Source organism: Trachinotus anak, unplaced genomic scaffold (assembly GCF_046630095.1).
Source record: "Trachinotus anak isolate AG129_WGS33_773 ecotype Australia unplaced genomic scaffold, CSIRO_AGI_Tana_v1 ptg000001l, whole genome shotgun sequence".
NCBI lineage: Eukaryota > Metazoa > Chordata > Actinopteri > Carangiformes > Carangidae > Trachinotus > Trachinotus anak.
The window spans coordinates 2367849-2386666 of record NW_027273852.1 but is presented as its reverse complement, the minus strand read 5'-3'; the positions used below and the strand labels follow the sequence as shown (position 1 = coordinate 2386666).

At 39.6% G+C, this 18818-nt stretch overlaps 1 protein-coding gene and 1 long non-coding RNA gene across 4 annotated transcripts in view; one reads left to right on the top strand and one right to left on the bottom strand.

Annotated features, from left to right (window-relative positions):
- Window positions 1–1092: 1092 nt before the first annotated feature.
- LOC139628990 (uncharacterized) lies at window positions 1093–4851 on the top strand. The gene is made up of 4 exons (XR_011692892.1): window positions 1093–1296; window positions 2374–2419; window positions 2938–3076; window positions 4044–4851. It is a non-coding gene; the product is annotated as an uncharacterized lncRNA (long non-coding RNA).
- slc4a3 (solute carrier family 4 member 3) overlaps window positions 4812–18818 on the bottom strand; it is a 53348-nt gene continuing 39341 nt past the window's right edge. For all 3 annotated transcript variants that reach the window (XM_071490987.1, XM_071490910.1, XM_071491070.1), the window contains 13 exons: window positions 18659–18764; window positions 18006–18190; window positions 17502–17721; window positions 16687–16902; window positions 16451–16599; window positions 16149–16343; window positions 15788–15979; window positions 15437–15526; window positions 15173–15339; window positions 14829–15082; window positions 13090–13259; window positions 11835–12008; window positions 4812–10614 (listed from right to left, as the gene is read on the bottom strand). In XM_071490987.1, the coding sequence (XP_071347088.1) occupies window positions 10537–10614; window positions 11835–12008; window positions 13090–13259; window positions 14829–15082; window positions 15173–15339; window positions 15437–15526; window positions 15788–15979; window positions 16149–16343; window positions 16451–16599; window positions 16687–16902; window positions 17502–17721; window positions 18006–18190; window positions 18659–18764 (2196 nt within the window). In that variant the 3' untranslated portion in view covers window positions 4812–10536. The remainder of the gene's footprint in view (window positions 10615–11834; window positions 12009–13089; window positions 13260–14828; window positions 15083–15172; window positions 15340–15436; window positions 15527–15787; window positions 15980–16148; window positions 16344–16450; window positions 16600–16686; window positions 16903–17501; window positions 17722–18005; window positions 18191–18658; window positions 18765–18818) is intronic.

Here is an 18818-nt window from a genome sequence, read left to right as displayed (position 1 = left end):
TCCGTACCTGCTGGATGTGTAACACGTTCACTATTACAACAATTTTAAGACGATAATATGCCAGTGTTTTTGTTTGCAGCTTGTTCTGCTGCCCCCAAGTGGCCACAAAATGAATTACTGCTGCTTTAAATTATTAGGATTATTGATTATTTTTGTGTGAACAGACGTCAGATTTGGTAACTGCCAGTAATCATTTCGCTTATGTCATTTTAGCTTGAACGTGTTTTCTAGGTGCCTTTGACACCCTGTAGTTCACCAGTGGAAATTGTCATTGACTCACTGTCTGTTAGGTGCATCAAAATGTTTGAGGACTGGTAGATGAACTCTCCTGTTAGAACTGACATACAACACCAAGTGAAAGTGTTTGGATTCATATTTATAAGTGGGTGACTTTCTTAACTTTAGTATCTTGTGTCTCACTGGGGGATAAAACTTGTGTCACCAATTTGGTTTCACTCCAGCTGCAATTAGCAAACACAGCTGATTTCTAACTTAATTATGGTCAAGCTTAGTTTAACTAAGGGCTTTGTGAAATGAGATAATTAAAAGCTATCTTCATAAAAATGCAAGTACACAAAAATGTCTTTGTATGTTTTCATGTTCATATCTGAATACGTGCAGGTCCAGCCAGCAGTGAAAGTGCTGGGCATGGATGGGAACCTGCAGGTTTCTGTGTGTTTCGTCCAGGAGCTCTGGCTCAAGCTCAGACATGAGGCTCATGTGATCTGGAAACTATAAAATGCCTCTGGTTGTGAATGTTTGTCTTTCTGTTTGTGTGTATGCTGGCTCTGTAATAACAGCTCGTCAACATGTTCAAGGTATTACTCCACCTTTTTCTGAGTGCATTCTGGGTTAGCAGATTATGGTCCACTCCTCTGATCCTAAATAGGAATAAGATTCACTCCTCACCATCAAAAAAACAAAAAAAACTCTGACATCTATTTTAGTTTTGAGATACCACCATGCAGGCTTGCTAACACTGAGGCCTCGTAATTCAAGGGTCTCTTGGGGGTGTGCCTGAAACAAGTCTTCGGGTATCATGGGAACAGCCAGGCTCAGTGTGGGAAAGGAAGCAGGCTGTCTTTTGCTGTTGCACAATCAAATTAGCTCCGAGGTGCACTGATAAGAAACTGGAGCAGATGAACACAGAAGCTTTTTGTGACCATGCAGTTGTGCACATGTTAGTTGGCTGGTACATGAATGATTTGAAGCATCTTCAGCACAGGTTCCACTTGGGCTTTTAACAAGGGATTTTAAAAGGGAATAAATAGCAGCACGAAAAAAAAAAAAGATAAGGTATGGAGAATTTTTTCTTTATTTATCAGTTTAAGGTTTTAACATTTTATACCTGCGTTACATAAATGATAAATGTACTGAGTTCATTATCTTATTCTTCTGTGTTATTCATATAAATGATGTGATAGACATTAAACCCTTTTATTTCACACAGTTTGATAAAATCTCAAACCTTCCATATGGACCTGTAACTAACTTGACAAGTAAGGAATAATAGGAATACACATCATATAGTATATTTGTGCCATATGAGTACAGATGTTACATGAATGCACATTAAAGCAAAGGAAAAAACAAATCCTCTTCTCATGGCATTCCCTGTTAACATCTGTTTTCAGTGTCTACCTCCCACGAGATAAATGTATTAATTTGTGGGAATGTCCAGGAAGCAGATGGCCGTCACGTCTGTTTCATACGGCGCTCATTCTTGTTATTTTTGTTATTATTTTCAAAATGTGAGGCTGGACTTGGGAAGAAATAGAGGTTGGTAAATGTAAGGGTCAAATTTTAAATTTAAGGAGTGGCAGCTCTAGTACGAGTACGAAGGCATCTCCTGCAGTTTGATCATGGGTCACCAGCTCTACAGCAAGAAACTGTTGGTATATCAAGGATTTCCACTGTAATTTGGTTAGACTTTTAATCATGCTCCCGTCTTGCACATTATCTCTCAAGTGTGGGAAAATGATTTTTCCTGATTTGAGATATTCTGAATTGAGACAACAAACATTTTAGAGGATTAAGTTGTTTACAGAGGAAGCAGGGAACTTGTTGTATCTCTGACATTACCACCAATTCATCTTCATTAGTGAAAACATACAGTAGGGTTCACTGTTTCACTAGAATCTGGACCCCACTGCACTTTGTACAGTACACATACATGTAAAGATTTGCATCCATGCTTGTTGGTCCAAAATGCCTGGTACACATAACTGTGTCAAAAATCATATGCTGTGACTCACTGATAAAAAATGAACTGATTTATTGCTGAATTCATGTATTTGAATATCTTGTAGTATGTAGGACAAGTGTTGTCCTTCCTCATTGATTAATTTTCGCAGTGATTGTTTTTGTTAACAGATGGTGCTGACTGCATGCTTGCTGGCACTTGTCTTCACCTGGACAGGTAAGCTGTAATACTGACACAGCTTGGTTTATGTACTGAAGATCAGCAAGATCAGCTGGTGTTTGCTGGGTTAACAGGTAGCATTTAAAACCCATTGTCAAATGACTGTCCCTCGCTCATTCAGCGGAGAACATGAGCAGTTTAACTGAGGCTCAGCAGAGTAACCAGGCTCTGTCTTTCCCGCTACTGACCAGATGTTGGCTTTTGTTATTTGCTGACCTTCAGAGGAGCAAAAAGGATAAAATGCTAATGTAGGCATCTGTCATTTTCTCACTTAAGTATGTTTTCAGATTTAGCCATTTGCTATGGACTGAGTCTCATCCAGTCGTTGCTGAAATATATTAACCTCAAAACCATCTGGTATAGTTTTTAACGGAAGTGTTATTTTTTGAGGATTACTTTGTTTATACTCATCTTAACAGACATTAAGCAACCATGCCCGTGTTTATGATATTAGTCAGTCTTGAAAATGTTCAGGACTGTCAGCTCTCTCTTATGTTGAGTGTTGTTTTCTCCAGGAATGGCTGCAAAATCTGTTGTTCCTCCATGTGACCACCATATGTTTGACAGTAATGTTGATAACTGCCTGTCAAAGTTCAACAGCAGCATGGAGACTAGTGGCTACCAGGATAGGTGCCCATGGCCTACTGTAATACCGTAAGTTTTCATTTATTTTTGTTACCACTTAGCTGATGTGGTTATCTTTCCTGGAGTAGAGTTAGGCCTATATGTGAACTAATATCAGACTCTAATTAGTTGTCGTTGAGGAGACAAGCAGTTGTTCCCCAGCTCAACATTTTTGAGCCAAGAGAGTGAAAACTCAGAACAGGTAAGTAAAGTGGCATGTTAGACAGTTTTTATGAACTTTACAGCGAAGATATATGACCTTAATGGGAAAGTCAGATACTTTCCTGTTTCCTGGCTGCATTTGGTGCAGGTCACAGTTACAGCTAATTAGTCCTGGGCTCATATTTCCAGACAGCAGTTGTTTGTGGAGACTTTCGCTCTTGCCATGCTACCTACAGTAGACTTTAATTTTGGCTGTGATAATCCATATTTTACTGTTAACATGCTCTGAGGCTGCTCTCTCATAGAGCTCAAATGGCGTGTTAGGGTGGAGCGTCCATCATCACAAGGAGCCCTGCTTGTTGATCAGGCTTCCAGCTGTCAGGCTCAATTGAACCTCATTGGATGTTTTCCATACTAAAATCTCGTAGTGACAACTGCCTGTGAGATTTATGCTGGTTTAGTGAGGCTATGGTCGCCTCCCCACCCAAAAGGCATGACAAATCAAAACTTAACAGTGAAACGTAAGCCGCCTCCTAAATATCAGTGGGTGATTGTTCCATCCATAAAACGCTCAGAACCACCATCAGTACATTATTTTGGCTCATGTCAGTTTACATTATCCTTAAGTACCTTAAATATCTCAGTTACCTTTTCTTGGTAATGCAAAGCCACGTTGCACAGCTTCAAAGGGCCATGATGGCCTTTTCGGTTTTTCAAATGAATGGGAAAATGTTATTTGTCATCAAGTTTAGTCAAAATCAAAGCCAAATCCTGTAAATCCTCTGGTTGAAGAGGCATTTGACATTATCCTTTGACTTTCTCTCTACCTCTGCAGCATTTACAACAAACTGAAGCTTTGCGTGGACAACTTGGCAAATTCGACTTCGTGTAAAGGTCACAGGTTTCTGGTAGACAGGGTCTTCCTGGATGTCCATCAGATGTACTTCTGGCTCTGTGGACAGGTCCACGACCCCCCACTCACCACTCTTGTCATGTTCATAACACCTGGTATCATTGTCACACTCTTCATGCCTCTTTTATGTACATATCTCACCACCTGGGACACACTGATGCCTGGCACTTTGGGGCTCTGATGTATTTTCCTTTAATAGCTAAATGCACACAGACACACATATTAAAAAACAGACCAACATATAATACTCCATTAATATTATCGTCAAAGTGTCCATTCATAGGTAATATTTTCTACTATAAAATCTTTTCATTTTTATACTAAAACATGACATTGTTTAATATCAAAGGTGCAATATGACTGACAGATATTCCTTCTAAGGCAACTGTCAAGCCATTTATTGATGTTGTAGCAATGTTTTCTCCTCAAATGTCAAATTCTCTATATCTCTCTGTGGCGGGTGGGTGAGGTATTTACGTTGTAGACATGGAAAATCATACTTGACTGTCTGTGAATATCTGAACTTTTCTTTTTTGTATTTTATAGTTAACCCCACCCATCTGGCACTTACAGTAGACAAAAATAAAACCTCACATTTCACACTAACTTTAAAGAAGTGGGTCTTATAGGCTACCTAAAACATTTGTATTGTATTTTACATTGTTACGCTGAGAAAAGAGACGGATTCTGTTTGTATTTGAAACACATAATAAATATTTATTTCAGACAAAAAAATAACATTTTACAGTTGTTTGAAAACCTCTTTACACCAATAGCAGGATGGGCCTGCTATTCAAGTATCCACATGTTCCAAGTGTCAGTCTGTGTTATAAATGCAAACATACTGCATTTCATAAAATCATCAGATTAATACGTCAAATGATTGTTGTGTAGACCTCATGAAGACCATCTGTGTGTCATCAAAACAATGTAAAGCTCCATTAAGCAATGTTTTAACATTGAATCTAATGACTATAATGTGAAATGGATGCTAGTGCTGCTGATCTCACTGAGAATCAGCACCTAAATCTGCAGCTCTATGTGCCCAGCGTGACAGGGAGCCGACGTAAACAAGGGCATTGAAGAGAATTCACCATCTAGCAGTCCAAAGAGAAATGCACCATTTTTCTTCAGAGCTGGTAGACTACACCAAAGGCATATTGTACAAAAATACTCAAATCCAATGGGATGACCATGTCTCTGCTGGATGTGGAACTAGGAAATTAATTGCTAATAAATTAATCAGTATTCCTTGACCACGTGAAATAGTATATCAAGGCTTGTTGCTGCAAGTTTGTTGAAGAGTTGCCATCCGTGCTCTAGATGTTGAATACTTATTGCAGCTTTAACAGTGTTTTGAGATAAATATTGATATTTTATGGAAACCATAGCTTTAGATGAGTGGTATGGATATCAAAACAAAAAAAACAAAAAAAAACAATACTATCCAGGTGGTGTCGTCATGGTTCTGTCACCAAAAAATAAATAAATTTACTGAATTAAATATATAACATTTATGCGGATAGTACTTTGTTTACAGCAAGGGAGCTCACTAACAATATATGTCAATGAAAACCAAATTTAGGAAAATAATCCCACTAAGGAACTAACCCTTTGGTATGAAGTGCAGTTAAAGAAATTTTAATGGCATTCCTGGAGTTATACCTATAATTCTGTTGATTTTGGGAATATCAGCATGAACAACCTTCCTTATAATAGGTGATTTAATTTCACACGTATCTGATTTATATTTAAAAAAACGGCTGAACCTAATACGCTATTCCATATGCTAGAACTCTCAGGTACCCAGACGCCTTTACTCCAACCAACAATGTTGAATGAAAAGAGGCTCAAAAATAACAGAGCCTTAGATTTGGGTGGGTGGTCTGCCCTGCTACTGAGGTGGTGTAAGGTGATGAAATGTGGGGAACTCAGAACACTGACAAGGCAGAACATTTTGAAGGTCAAAAAAATTATTTTTCTTTTCATCTTGCATGTTTCAACATCTAGCGCCCAGACAGGACCGAGTGGCAGCGCCACACCTTTTATTATCTTAAATAATACCCACGATTCCATTTTTCACTTGTCTAAATACTGAAAGGATGTTTTGCTAAGTATATGCTTGCCGGTTCAGTCTGGGCTATGGCCTACTCAGACACACCAGTTCTTGTCATAACAAGAACACGTGGATTTGTTGAACAGGCTTCGCAGACTTGTATTCTCTAACAACAAAGGCCATAGACCCCTGTGAGTTCTTTACCACAGTGGGTCAACCAACCAGCAAATACATAGCTCCACTGGATTTAGATAGCAGATGCCTATCCACAAGTCCCCTGGCTAAAAATTCAAGACTTATTTAAGATGTTTATGGGCTAATTTAGTATAAACTACGAAAAAAAAAAGAAAAAAAGAAAAAGACTTCTCAATATTTTCTAACCTGTCTTTAAATAAGCTTTATTTCAATATTTTGATCCTTATCAGATCAAAATGTTTTTGTCCATCATATCTTTGTTGCTCCTAACATTGATCTTGGAACTGTTAAATAAATGTACCATATGCCTGTGCAACATGGAAGTTAATTCATGAAAAAACTGTTGATTGGACACAAAACAAAATCAAGCTTTAATCAAGCTAGTAATCAAGAGTATAAATAGATACTTACGGGGGAAAAAAATAGTTTAAAGTAAAACCCTGTTTAAATGCTGTTTTTATTTTTTAGAGCAAATTCAGCAAAATCTTAGGTGTTGAGAATGTCAGACCTTTGTTTTTGATTAAAGGCTATTAGGTTCATAATTAAAATCTTATAACCAAATGATATCCCAGGTTAAGTTCAAGGGACTGCTCTGCTTACTGTTGGAGTTTACATGAAAGGAATATAACCTGTCAAAACACAGGATGTGTGACACAGAAGACAAAGAGCAGAGGAGCCTTACTGCTAGCTACTATCTAGGACGCAGAGGTCATGTTCCTAAATCTTTTAAATTTGACTAAATTTGAATTTAATTCCTGTTTAAAAACAGCTTTTAAACAATCATGTAGGGATACAAGATTGTTTTTAATGAAAAATAAAAATTAACAAAACAGCTCAATGAATTAAACACTAATAATAGAGCATTTTACATAACATTTGTGGGGGTGTGATGTGCTAAACCTCAGTATTTAAAATCTTGGCTAAGAGACTCAAATCCATCTACAGATAATCCTTCATGTTTAGCTAAAAGCATCTTCAAGTCTAAACAAATAAATTCCATAAAACTTCCATAAAGTGAAATCACGCACCTGAAAACACAGGCAGCCAAACATTTACATTCAGTCATGTCATGAACACAGTGAGGCCAAATATGATGGAGAAATTTTATCTTAGCCCTCACTTAACCATTCTTCTCTTTTTGAACCCTGAAACATAAACACATGGCTAAAAAGGTCCATTAACAACACGGCCAATTTTAAATGAAACTGCCATGGACTGCTCATGTAAAGCAGATTCAATAACTCATTAACTTTTTGAGCTGCAGAATGAAATGCAGACTCCAGCAGGTGTATGCTTCACATCAAAGTTAAGCTTCAAGTGGAGGCCAAAAGAGAACGACGGAGGAAAAAAAAAAAAAAAAAGATTAATTTACAGTTAAAAGTCCATGTCACTTCACTGGAGTAAACACATTATTCTCTCCCAGTGACCTCCTTTTCTCTATTGTATAACACAAAAGCCTGGACTGTATGGCGTATATTTTCACATTGAAAGTGTTGGATTGCCTTGACCGCTTTTATGTACACAAAAAGACAACAAACTAAAGGCTGGGAAGCAATATTTACAGATCGAAGGTCAGTTTCCCCTGAGACAAAATTCTTGCATGGCTTGGAATGTAGGACATGGTTATGTGAAATGAAATATACTAAATCTTGTAGTTGGCATACATAAATCCTTATATACTGCTGACCCTTAGAAGTATTTTTTTTTTTACTTTTAAATACCACAGTCTGTGCTTCATTTTTAAGCACTTTTGAAATGTTTTTTTAAGTTAGTTGTATACCCGCAGCAACAAAATCATGTGGTGAACACGACAAAACGTGATGAGTTTTTTTCTCTCTAACTATTCACAGAAACCTCTTCAGTTGCCACAGTGTCTCTCTGCTGATCCCTGCTTACACTTATGTTGCTGTACATGCAGTGCAGAGGTTGACATGCACAAAAGGTCTGCACACACCTCTGACAGTGTTATTTATTGATTAAATATTGATTTTCTTAGGAGGAGTGACAGTGTGCAGAAGCTTTCTTCCCTTCTATATTGGTTAATCCTTTCTATCTAACATCTTTCAGATTTATTTCTGAGTCAAACTTTATTATCACCACGTTTGGAAGTGCTGACACGGCACATCCAAGTAACATCCACTTAATCTTTCATTTTGGCCTCTTCTTGTTGATTCCCAAACCTCAGGCTTAAATCTGACTACATTCACTGTATGCCCCCCAAAGATCAAGTAATTTGAGCGTCGGGAATGTCATATCTGTTGTCAGGACATAGCAAACTAGAATTTGTATGTATGCCTCTGCCAACTAGCCAGGTTGCAGGAAATATGGTCACAATCTCCTCTTCCTGAGTTACAGCATTGAATAGTAGCATGCTAGACCTTTGACCATTTGGATATAAAATGTGACTTAAATTGTGTCATTAGTGTGTGAATTTGTGAGTTATGGTCAGAGACATATTTTGTGCGGTCACAGTGAGCTTGACGTTTGACCACCAAATTCTCATTAGTTCATCGTTGAGACCAAGCGGACATTTGTGCCAAATTTGAAGAAGTTCGCTCTAGGTGTTACTGATATATCGTGTTCACGAGAAAGGGATGGACGAACGGACGTTCAGACACACAACCAGAAACCACATCTATTTCTTATACTTATGTAGGAACTGCACGCAATTCTGTGCGCGACTTACATGTTACAGAATAATCAAGTGTCTTGTGAAATTTTGTGCCATTTTTATGTACAGCAGCTCTTACAAAAATGTGTTTCTGTGTGGCAGAAGTAAGGTTTCTGAAAAGTGTTTGAATTCTGTAATGGCCTCACAATATAAGAGGTGAAAACTAAATCTCTTGGTATTTCAAAATACGGATGGTGCATTATAATTCCAGGCTCACAGTTTTACTGTACAATGCATCATTCATACATCCTGCCAACGCTCAACTGTTCCCCAGCATTTCTAGTACTTGAGTGTTTGCTTAGTTTCTATGCTTTCCCAGTCAAGTGTGTTATTATATTATTCATGACATCTGTTAAAAATGCACCAGGCTGTGGAAATCTTGCAGAGAGGATGAAAGAATGGATGAATAATTACACATTTTCTGTTTCAGTGTGTCAACCTATACAATATATTTTTTTTTTACTTCATGCTAACTCTTAGAGCAGTTTAAGCTAAATAGAGTCTAAATGTTTCTGAGAATCTGGTGTGGCATTAAGTCCAAAGGACACATAATAAATGGAACAAAGTAGAAAAATAAGGTTGAGACCATGTTAGCTATTTAGTTATACGTCCAAGGTCACAATAATAAGGTCAGTGGACTGGTACGTTGGGCATTAAACACCTAACAAAGTACAGTAACAGAGGTTTGGAAAATCTCTGCAGAGATGTTGGTTTCAGGGGGAGACTTCGTGCCAGGGAGCTCGGCTGGCAGTGACAAAAGCAAACTTTCGTCCAGTCAAAGTGCTCATTACTAAAAGTCTGTACAGAAAGCAAAAGCACCACTTAACTCTTTGCTTGCACTTCACTGTAACCTATCAGCAACATTAGTAGTATAAAGGGGAAAAAAGGGCTGCTAAACTAAGAAGGCAGTGGAATTCTTTCAGGGCTATGAGATTTAGGGTCAATTCACCTTAATACAATAATACATGTTTGATTAAAGTCCACTTCCTGAATGGAATGAAATGAAAGGAAATTGACCCTATTTCCCACTTTCACTGCCAAATTTAGCCTAAATCATTCAGCCTGCTGTAGCACAGAGGTCACCATCATCATTGCACTTATGCCCAGAACCTGCAGAGTAATTAAAGGGATAGATAAGGATAAAAAGTTGGGTTAAGTGTTTGTGTTAAGTAGGTGTTCTGCTAGCTTTGCATCTTCCACTTCAGGTTGGGTGCTCAGAGCTATTTGCTGGCCTGTGACAGAACATCTTTGGGGAGGTTAACACAACACCACTACTACCACAGAGATCTAACATAAGGTGTGCTCTTTTAAAAAAAAACTGGAATAAACAATGCTAAGAAGTTATTATCCAGCTATAGCTTTTGTATATTTTACAAACACCTTCATGGTAGCTCCTCTCTCGCTCTGTCACGGCTGAGGTTTCCAAAGAGGCTTGCTCTGATTGTTCGGAGCTGGAGGATGGAGAAGTCCTGGTGGCTGGGTCCAATTTAAATCTACACAAGCATGTGGATCTCGTTGTACTCATCTCGTCCATCCTCATCAAAGTTGGGAGAATCTTCGTCACAGTCCAGCTGTAAAAAGACAAAACTACCTTCAGTCAAGATTCATTCAAAGTTTGCTCAGGTCACAATGAGGAAACACCCAACCTGTTTGGTTCTGTTCAAACCAGGTCGGGGGCTTTTGACTGGTTTCTGAGCTGTCAGCAGAAATCCGGTGTGGACTAAACATATGAGATCAAAACTGTAATAACATTTGATATGTTATGTAACCAGGAATTCAACAGTTAAACTACTGTTAAATCTGATAAAAATGAAAGGAAAGGAAAAGCTCAACATTTAGAGAAATGCACTTATTTGCTTTCTTGCTAAGAGTTACCTGACAAGATACTACTGACAAGTAAGAAGCCACCTTAGCTTAGAATAAAGACTGTGGGAAACACACAAGCACCTGATACCTCATTTGTTTAATCCATAAAAAACCCACAGTATTTTTTTATATTTATCATAAATATATATGTGTGTGTATATATATATATATATATATATATATATATATATATATATATATATAGAGTGAGCGAGAGAGAGAGAGAGAGCTGATGGCACAGAATGACATCATCAGACCTGTGTCCAATCAATGAGTTACCTGTCAGTGTATATGACTTAATGTTTTCTCTTCTTTGTTTGTAAAAAGTGTGAGTAAACTTGTTTATACAGGACTGGAGCTCTGAGGGTTGAGGGATCTGAAAACATGGACGTTTTCAAGTAAAACTTTTTCATGTTCGACTTGATTTTAAGGTGGTTAAGGCCATTCTACGGCGCCTTGGGATCATGAGACCTCCGAATAAACACAACAGAAATGGTGGTCAAGTTAAGAACAAAGCTGTTTATCTTAGCTGCTGAAGAGGTTTATATTTTGGAAATAGAAGGTTTTAATCTGACAGTGATGACACATATGGGTTTAGGAGATCAAACCAAGAAAACATGAAGCCCGGCCTCACAATAGACTGTGAATCGTTTTCTGGTTAGAACACAGAGGAAAAAGAAATATTTGCATATCATTTGAAAATATTTGGACGAGAAAGCTGTCCATGATCACAGAGGAGAAAATCATCAGGACTGTCAAGTGTGAAGCTCATTTGTAGCATTTCTTTAAGAAATGTTAGTTTTAGACAGATATAAAAACATACCAACATCCATCTCATGTTAAATCTGCTGTAAAATAAGTCTCAGATCAGATGATTGTGGCACCGATTCAAACATTCCTGGAAAGCCTCTGCTGCCCAACTCACCGCCTGGAGCTCACGCTCCTCAAAGATCCTGGAGAGGATGAGGCGGCGCAGCGGCACCGTCATGATGAGGACGAAGGGGAACGCCAGGGAGGCCTCAGTGGACTTCACTACCCACAGAGCCACGATGCACGCCAGCTGAATGATGGTGAACATGTTCATACGCCATGTCTTCACCTGAAGCAACACACATAGTGGTTAATGGGCAGAAAACCATAAGACCATAGACCACATTGCAGACACACAGGCGTACACACATAGACACTCAAAGACACATCACACACACTCGTTCCGAAATCGCTCGGCTGGTTCATGAAAATCTTACATGTTTTTGGCTCCATCTAGTGGTAAAATATGCATCTAGTCTTTTGTATAAATATGAGAAACTGAATTTTTTTGTCTTTTTTTAAGGAAATATTTATTATTATCATCATCATAATTACTTTTTTTTTTACCCCTAACCTCAGCTTAATTTCACCATCCTTCCTCTACATCTCTGGGTTTACATTTGACACTAGTATCCTGATTATGATCATGGTAATGACTTTGAGGTATCTTGGTAATTGTTTGTGCATGTTAACACAATATCCTGGTTTCAGAAAGATGGATTAGCCTTTGTTCCAGTTTTGAGAAACACAAATATGCTAGCTGGAGTTTTCCAATACAAATGGGCATACCAAAGTATGCAAACACCTTATCCGGGTTTATGTCTATTCTTTGCTGTGTTTGATAGCAGTTAGTCAGTAAAACAATCATACTTTTGAAAACATGAGGATGTAATGAGGATCTACAGATTGGAATGATGAATGCAGCGGTGACCAAGCAGCCAGAAACTAAACTGTTATTTTCCAGTGTAACACTTTATCCACAAATGACAGATTTGCTGGATGTGGTGGAGACTTGCTGTAGAAACCTGGATAATGTTCACATATCATGCATAAAAAGATGTGAATGATCAGGGAACTAAGACCAGGACTCAAAATCAAAATACTAATGTGCATGTAAATGTTATTGTCTTATATGAGCCATTATTCAGGTGTCTGTTATGTCCTGTTGTATCATGACTTTATCTCCTCAACACGAGAGCCACTGTTATTTCTGCACTGACTGAGTTAACTCAAACTTCAGGGTGAACCCCCTTTGGTTTCTGGCTGCCTGGACTCGGCTGCAGTGACCGCTTTGCTGGGTTTTGCTTCTCCACCTCACCACTAATAACACAAGACGAGGGCATGTAAACATTCATCGCTGCTTGTGTTACCTTGGTGACGTAGATGTGGTCAGGGTGATGCTTGGCAGGCGTGACCATGAGAGTGATGCGTTCATACAGCTGGATGCCAGTCAGAGAGGTGACCCCCATGTACAGGAAGATACCAAAGAGCACGGCCAGAGGGATGAGGCGGAGCACATCTGTCATCACTATGGACATACCTGATGGGCGGAGAGGTTTTCAGATGATATTACTGTGGTTGAAACACTCACATGGACACTAATGTGCAGCTGTGGAGAAAATTATTCATTCAACAAGGGAACAGCCCTCATGACAAACACACTGTCAGTGCTGTTTATTTGAAACATACTCACTGTTCAGATGCTTTGGTTGGACTAATCCAAGAGTCTTATTCCTCATCCAGCATTTCAATTAAACAAAAGCTGAACAATCATGACTCACCGAGGTTGTATACCCAAACTAGATCAAACTATACTTCAGACGGCTTTGACCTAACTCTACCTTAACTGAAACAAGATACTCTGCTGGAAAACTAGTACAAAACCAGCCAGCGGATGAAAACAAAGTTGCCATGTCTGATGTTGCATTTTGAAATGAACAAAACCGATGGCTTTGGCTCACTTTGCAGACAGTTTTTAGACTGAATGTGAAATCATTTTAAGCTGCTGCATGGGCTGATTCATACTTCATGAATGTGTGGACATGCAGGAGCTGCAGAAGTGCCACTCTGTGCCTTCTAGCTCACGTTTGCCGCTCGTAACAATCACTTGCCTGGAAATTCCACCACTGTAATTAATGCTGTAGAAAATTATAATCCCTGAGGCCTCAAAACGAAGGAGAACAACTGTTGTGGAAATGGTTGCAATTCTTCTTCAGCTCGTTTCAGATGCACCATGTCTGTTAGTGCGTTGATGTGATTTATCTATTGTTAATTTTAATGAGAGAAATACTTTTAAGATATGTTTTGTGGTATTTAAAGCTTTTCTTGATTAATTCTACACCAACCAGTAAGCCACAGTCCCCCTGGTTATTGCTGCTTTGCCTGTCAAGCGTTCTATTTTCATTTTATTTATGTAATCTTTATTTAATCAGACGGTCTCATCGAGATTAAAATCTCACTTAAGTAATTGCAGCAATTGTGGAAACAGTATCTGTGCAGCTTCACACATAACTAAACAGAGGTAGGCTTCTCATTTCTCTGCACTAAATGTAGATTTGGCTGAAATCTACTGTCATTGAGTTTATCAGCTGTAGCTTGCTTAAGGTAATGCTAATGTTAACACTTTGCTAGTTGGCTGATGTAACCAGATGATTTGTTTAGAAATAAGAATCATGTAAAAGGGTCTCGAGTTCATGGTTTTGAGTTCAAAGATTGAGGCTAAAGCTATGTGTATAGTACCGTAGATAAAAATGTAATAAAATGGTTTGAATTCTAACATAAACTTTGGATAACTACAGAAAAACAGGCAACACAGTTATTAGATTTATGCTTTAAGATTAGTTATTTCAAACACTATGCTTTACTTTTACAAGAGAAAATGCATCGTGAATAAGGACTGGTTTGGCAAATGTAATGCTAACATAACTTTGACTGCAGTTCCTGACATGTTATCTTCCCCAGAGCCAGTAAAGAGCAGGACAGACTCATTACTACCACCTCATGCACCTTTTCAGCATCTAAAGGAAGTGAGACAGGCCTGCACACCTAGCTACAGTTGCTACGCTAGGATTGTACACCCCACCGTTACTACCCTCCCGTTCCCTCTTACCAACAAGCACAGCCACAAGAAGCCCGGTCAGCCTCTGCTCTTTCACCTCCTGGATCATGGGCTTTTCACCAGGTGCCGTGGCCTTGCTCATGACTGTGAGTGCGTTGACATGAGTGACAGAGCGCACAGTGGCCGCGGTGAGCCACGGCAGGCCGAAAAGGGGGCAGATGGCACCCAGGATGACGATGAGCAGCAGATCCAGGTGGAAACCTGAGCCTTTAACCAGCCGTCGCTCCTTCTTACTGACTATCAATCTGAGAGATTAGAGGAACAACAAGGAAATGTTTAAAAGGTGGAAATTTCACATAGAGCACCACTACAGTAGATAATCACAGTGTACATACGAAGTGATCTGAGTTTCCATAAAGATGAGGATGAAGACAAGAAGCGCAGGTACGATACTTGCTCCCATCATCCACGCTGGAAAGGGCTGCTTATCACCAAAGGGACTGATGAACCACCCTCTCTTCTCAGGGGACGTGACTGAAAAGCCCGACGGCACATTGAGTTTCTAAAAGCAGATGAGAAAAGGCATTGATGCGTTACAGCTGTAAAAAAAAATACAAACCAACTGTTGCTGTGACCGAAGTGACTGACAGTGCAGGTACCTGTGTGTAAGTGTCAGTTATGGAGTAGTCCACCAACACTGAAACCAGAATTGAGATAGGGATGCCAAAGTCACCAATGATTCTTCTGGCCTGCGGACATTGAGGAACCAAACATAAATTAAATCAAGTCATTGCTCAGCACACGTCGGATTACACATAATTTATAAAAAGCTTAACCACGCCCCGGAGATTTACTACAAACAAGCCTAAGAAAAGAGTCATCTTCATATTTAGTTTGAAGGGAAACACGCACTGATGGGAGCATCAATATTATTGATTCAAACTATGCAAAACGATATATCCAAGTTCTTCTGACATTCACAGATTAAGTTAAGGTTTTTAAAACTTTACCTTGCCACCTAAAAATCGACTGTTTCTGAACTTCCTGAGGAAGAAAGCCACGAAGAAAGTGCCCATCATAAGAACCAGAGAGAGCAGAGCAGTGTTGGGCTGGTTGAAGACGGGGCCCTCATCCTCTTGAAGCTCAGTAGCTGGGGTGGAATCACTTGGGTACATTGCCATCAGTGGATGTTCCTTAAACACCTGGAGACGAGACAACAGCCTATATTTATCCTCCAGTGACTGACTGTAATGGTTTTTTCCTTTCACAAACACTGTTCATGCAATCTGCATCAATTGGAGTAGAAAATATTCTGGTGTCTTCTAATGGGGATGCATACATAAATAAAAGGGTCTTGCTTTTTTTTTTTACCTTGATGAGCTTGGAGAAAGTCTCATAGATGAAGATAAGGGAGATGAGGAAAGCAAAAATCTCCTGGGTAAAGGGTGAGATGAAGCGGACGAGGAAGCTGCCCTCTGCTGCCACAATCACCAGGACGATGAAGATGAGCCAGAAACCGATCCACACCCGACCAGTCATGTACTCAAAGTCGTGAGCCTGACAGAACTGAGTGAAAAGACTCAACATTAGTTACACAGTGCACAGAGTATGGAGTAAGTGGGTGCGTGCTAAAATACATTAATTACATCTCTGCACTTTAAAAGGTAAAGTACCTTGTAGTAGGCTTCTTCAAACACCAGCAAGGGTCCTGAGAAGCCAATGATGAGAAGAGGCTGACCAGCAAGCAGTGAAAATATAACTCCAAGAGTCGCAGTCGAAACGATGAGCTCAGTCACTCCCATCATCCCCTCTGTTTTCTCTCCTGTATGCAGAAAAAACATCTTCAGAACACAAGGTTAAAATGACATGGGATCAAATTTTCCTGAAGCTGTTTATAGTTTCAGGTTACCCAGCAGGCCTCCGAAGGTTATAGTAGGCGACAGTGCTGCAAAGTAGATGAAGATGACGGCAGCGATGCACTGCATGTCCATGGCATCTTTTAAGTCACTGACGTAGTGTGGGTAGCGGCGGCGGATGTCGTGGATCAGGCCTCCAAATGGGATCCCTGAGCGCTTTAACGGGTCCACCTCCTGGTCTCCCTCCTCCTCCTCCTCTGGACTCACCTCTAGGAGATTCGTTACAGGCTCCATTACATAAAGAAACTAACACTCATCATACTTATAATAAAAACAACAGTAATAATGCTACATCGATAAAATAAACAAGTCAACGGTTAACATTATAGGCACAATCTATATTTTCAACGAATCCTATGCAAAGACCAAAACTAACAAGTATTGCGTGTATTTAAAGCCGATAGATCTTATTCCTCCTCATCCATACACCATCCTGCTGCCTCAAATTCTCCCATAAGCGGGAAATGTGTGTTAGTCCACATCTGGAAACATGTGTAAGACCAAGAAAACAGACATTCTCACATTTGAGAACCTGGAACTACCAAACGTTTGGCATGTTTGACTGAAAACCGGTTTGATTCATAGCAATTATCAAAATAGTTGGCAATTAATTTTTTTCTGGTTGACTAATTTTTTCATCTACTAATCATTGAAGCTCTAACTTATCCATTCCCTCTTGCATCAGTGTTATGTTTGCTGATGTTCAGCGAAGCTGTAAATCTACTAAAAAGGTAAATTGCTGGATTAATGTTTAAAGTGCCTCCCTCAAACTTGAGATCTCCTTTTTTTTAGAGACTTGACTGAGCACCTTTGTTGTCCGGCACCAGTCCAGTTGAGGACTGGTGCTTTTTGAGCTCCCTTTCCTTCCTCTTGCGTAGCATCTGCTTCTGGAAGTCAGCCACTGTCTTCAGGAGGTCTTTGCCCGCCACGTCTGAGGGTGGAATGACGATGCTGCAGTCCAAGAACTCATTGATACCGTTGAGGAGGTCCTGTCTGTCGTCAGCAAAGTAGGCCACCTCGTGGAAGTTCTACAACAAAATACAACTGGATGACAGCACCAGAAAATAAAGAAATTCAAGATACATGTGGCCAGAGGTTTGGGCCAATAAACCCAAACCCTAACCGAGGGTTTGGGATTCACAACATAAAAATCTGTGGACAGGAATCATTTAATTTTTTAATAAACACTACAATATCCAAATATCTATTTAGTCTGTTACTTTGGGGGGGATAATTAGTATCCCATTTGCATGTAACTTGATATTTTTTGCCTTGTCTCCTCTGTCTGAAAAGCAGAAATTGTTGTAGCTACCTTGTCAGACATGAGAGTGGAGAAGGAACGTCCAATCTCATGATAGTCAATGTTGGACTGACTGGGACCGAGCAGGACGAAAATAAAGCGAACAGGGACGGGGACCTCCAGCACCGACTCCAGAAGCGCGGCCTCGTTCAGCCTGACAAAGGCCATGGCTGGCTGCTCCAGAAACTCAACACAGCCTGACAGGAAAAGAAAAAAAAACAAAACAGCTCCACATTAGGAACAGAATCTGTGATTGCACTCAAGCTAATAGTGCATTCATCATCTGTTTAGTCTCAAATATCACAACAGGAATAAATAGTGCGGTTGTGCTAATTTGCTTTTAGTGCCACATCAAGACGTCCTGCAGCTTTACAGTTAAGAGTTTTCCATGTCCTCAGGAGGCCCAGCAAAGCAGCTGCAGAAGTGTTGACTTTACATTAACGGCAGTGTTAAACTGCAGCGGAGGCAAAAGCTCAGAATACAAAGAAGTAGTACCATAGTTGTGAGTATGAAACAATTATGGTATTATTCTGACGTAACTGAACTTTTTGAGGCCCAAACTATTAGAGCATTTACAACAACCAGATTCATTTCTTAGCATTTATAAGAAAAAAAACCCCTAATTCCTCTAACTAATCTACTTTGTCAAAACTCCCAGAGCTTACCAACTAAAACGATGACAGCTTCAGCATCTTTGGGAATCTTGGCGAGCAGTTTCATGGAGCGGGCTGCAGCTGGATGGCTCTCAGGAGGCAGAGGGTGGAGAGATTTCTTGGAGGAAGACCAGTACAAAGATTATCCACATTACTGCTCTGACCAACGTGA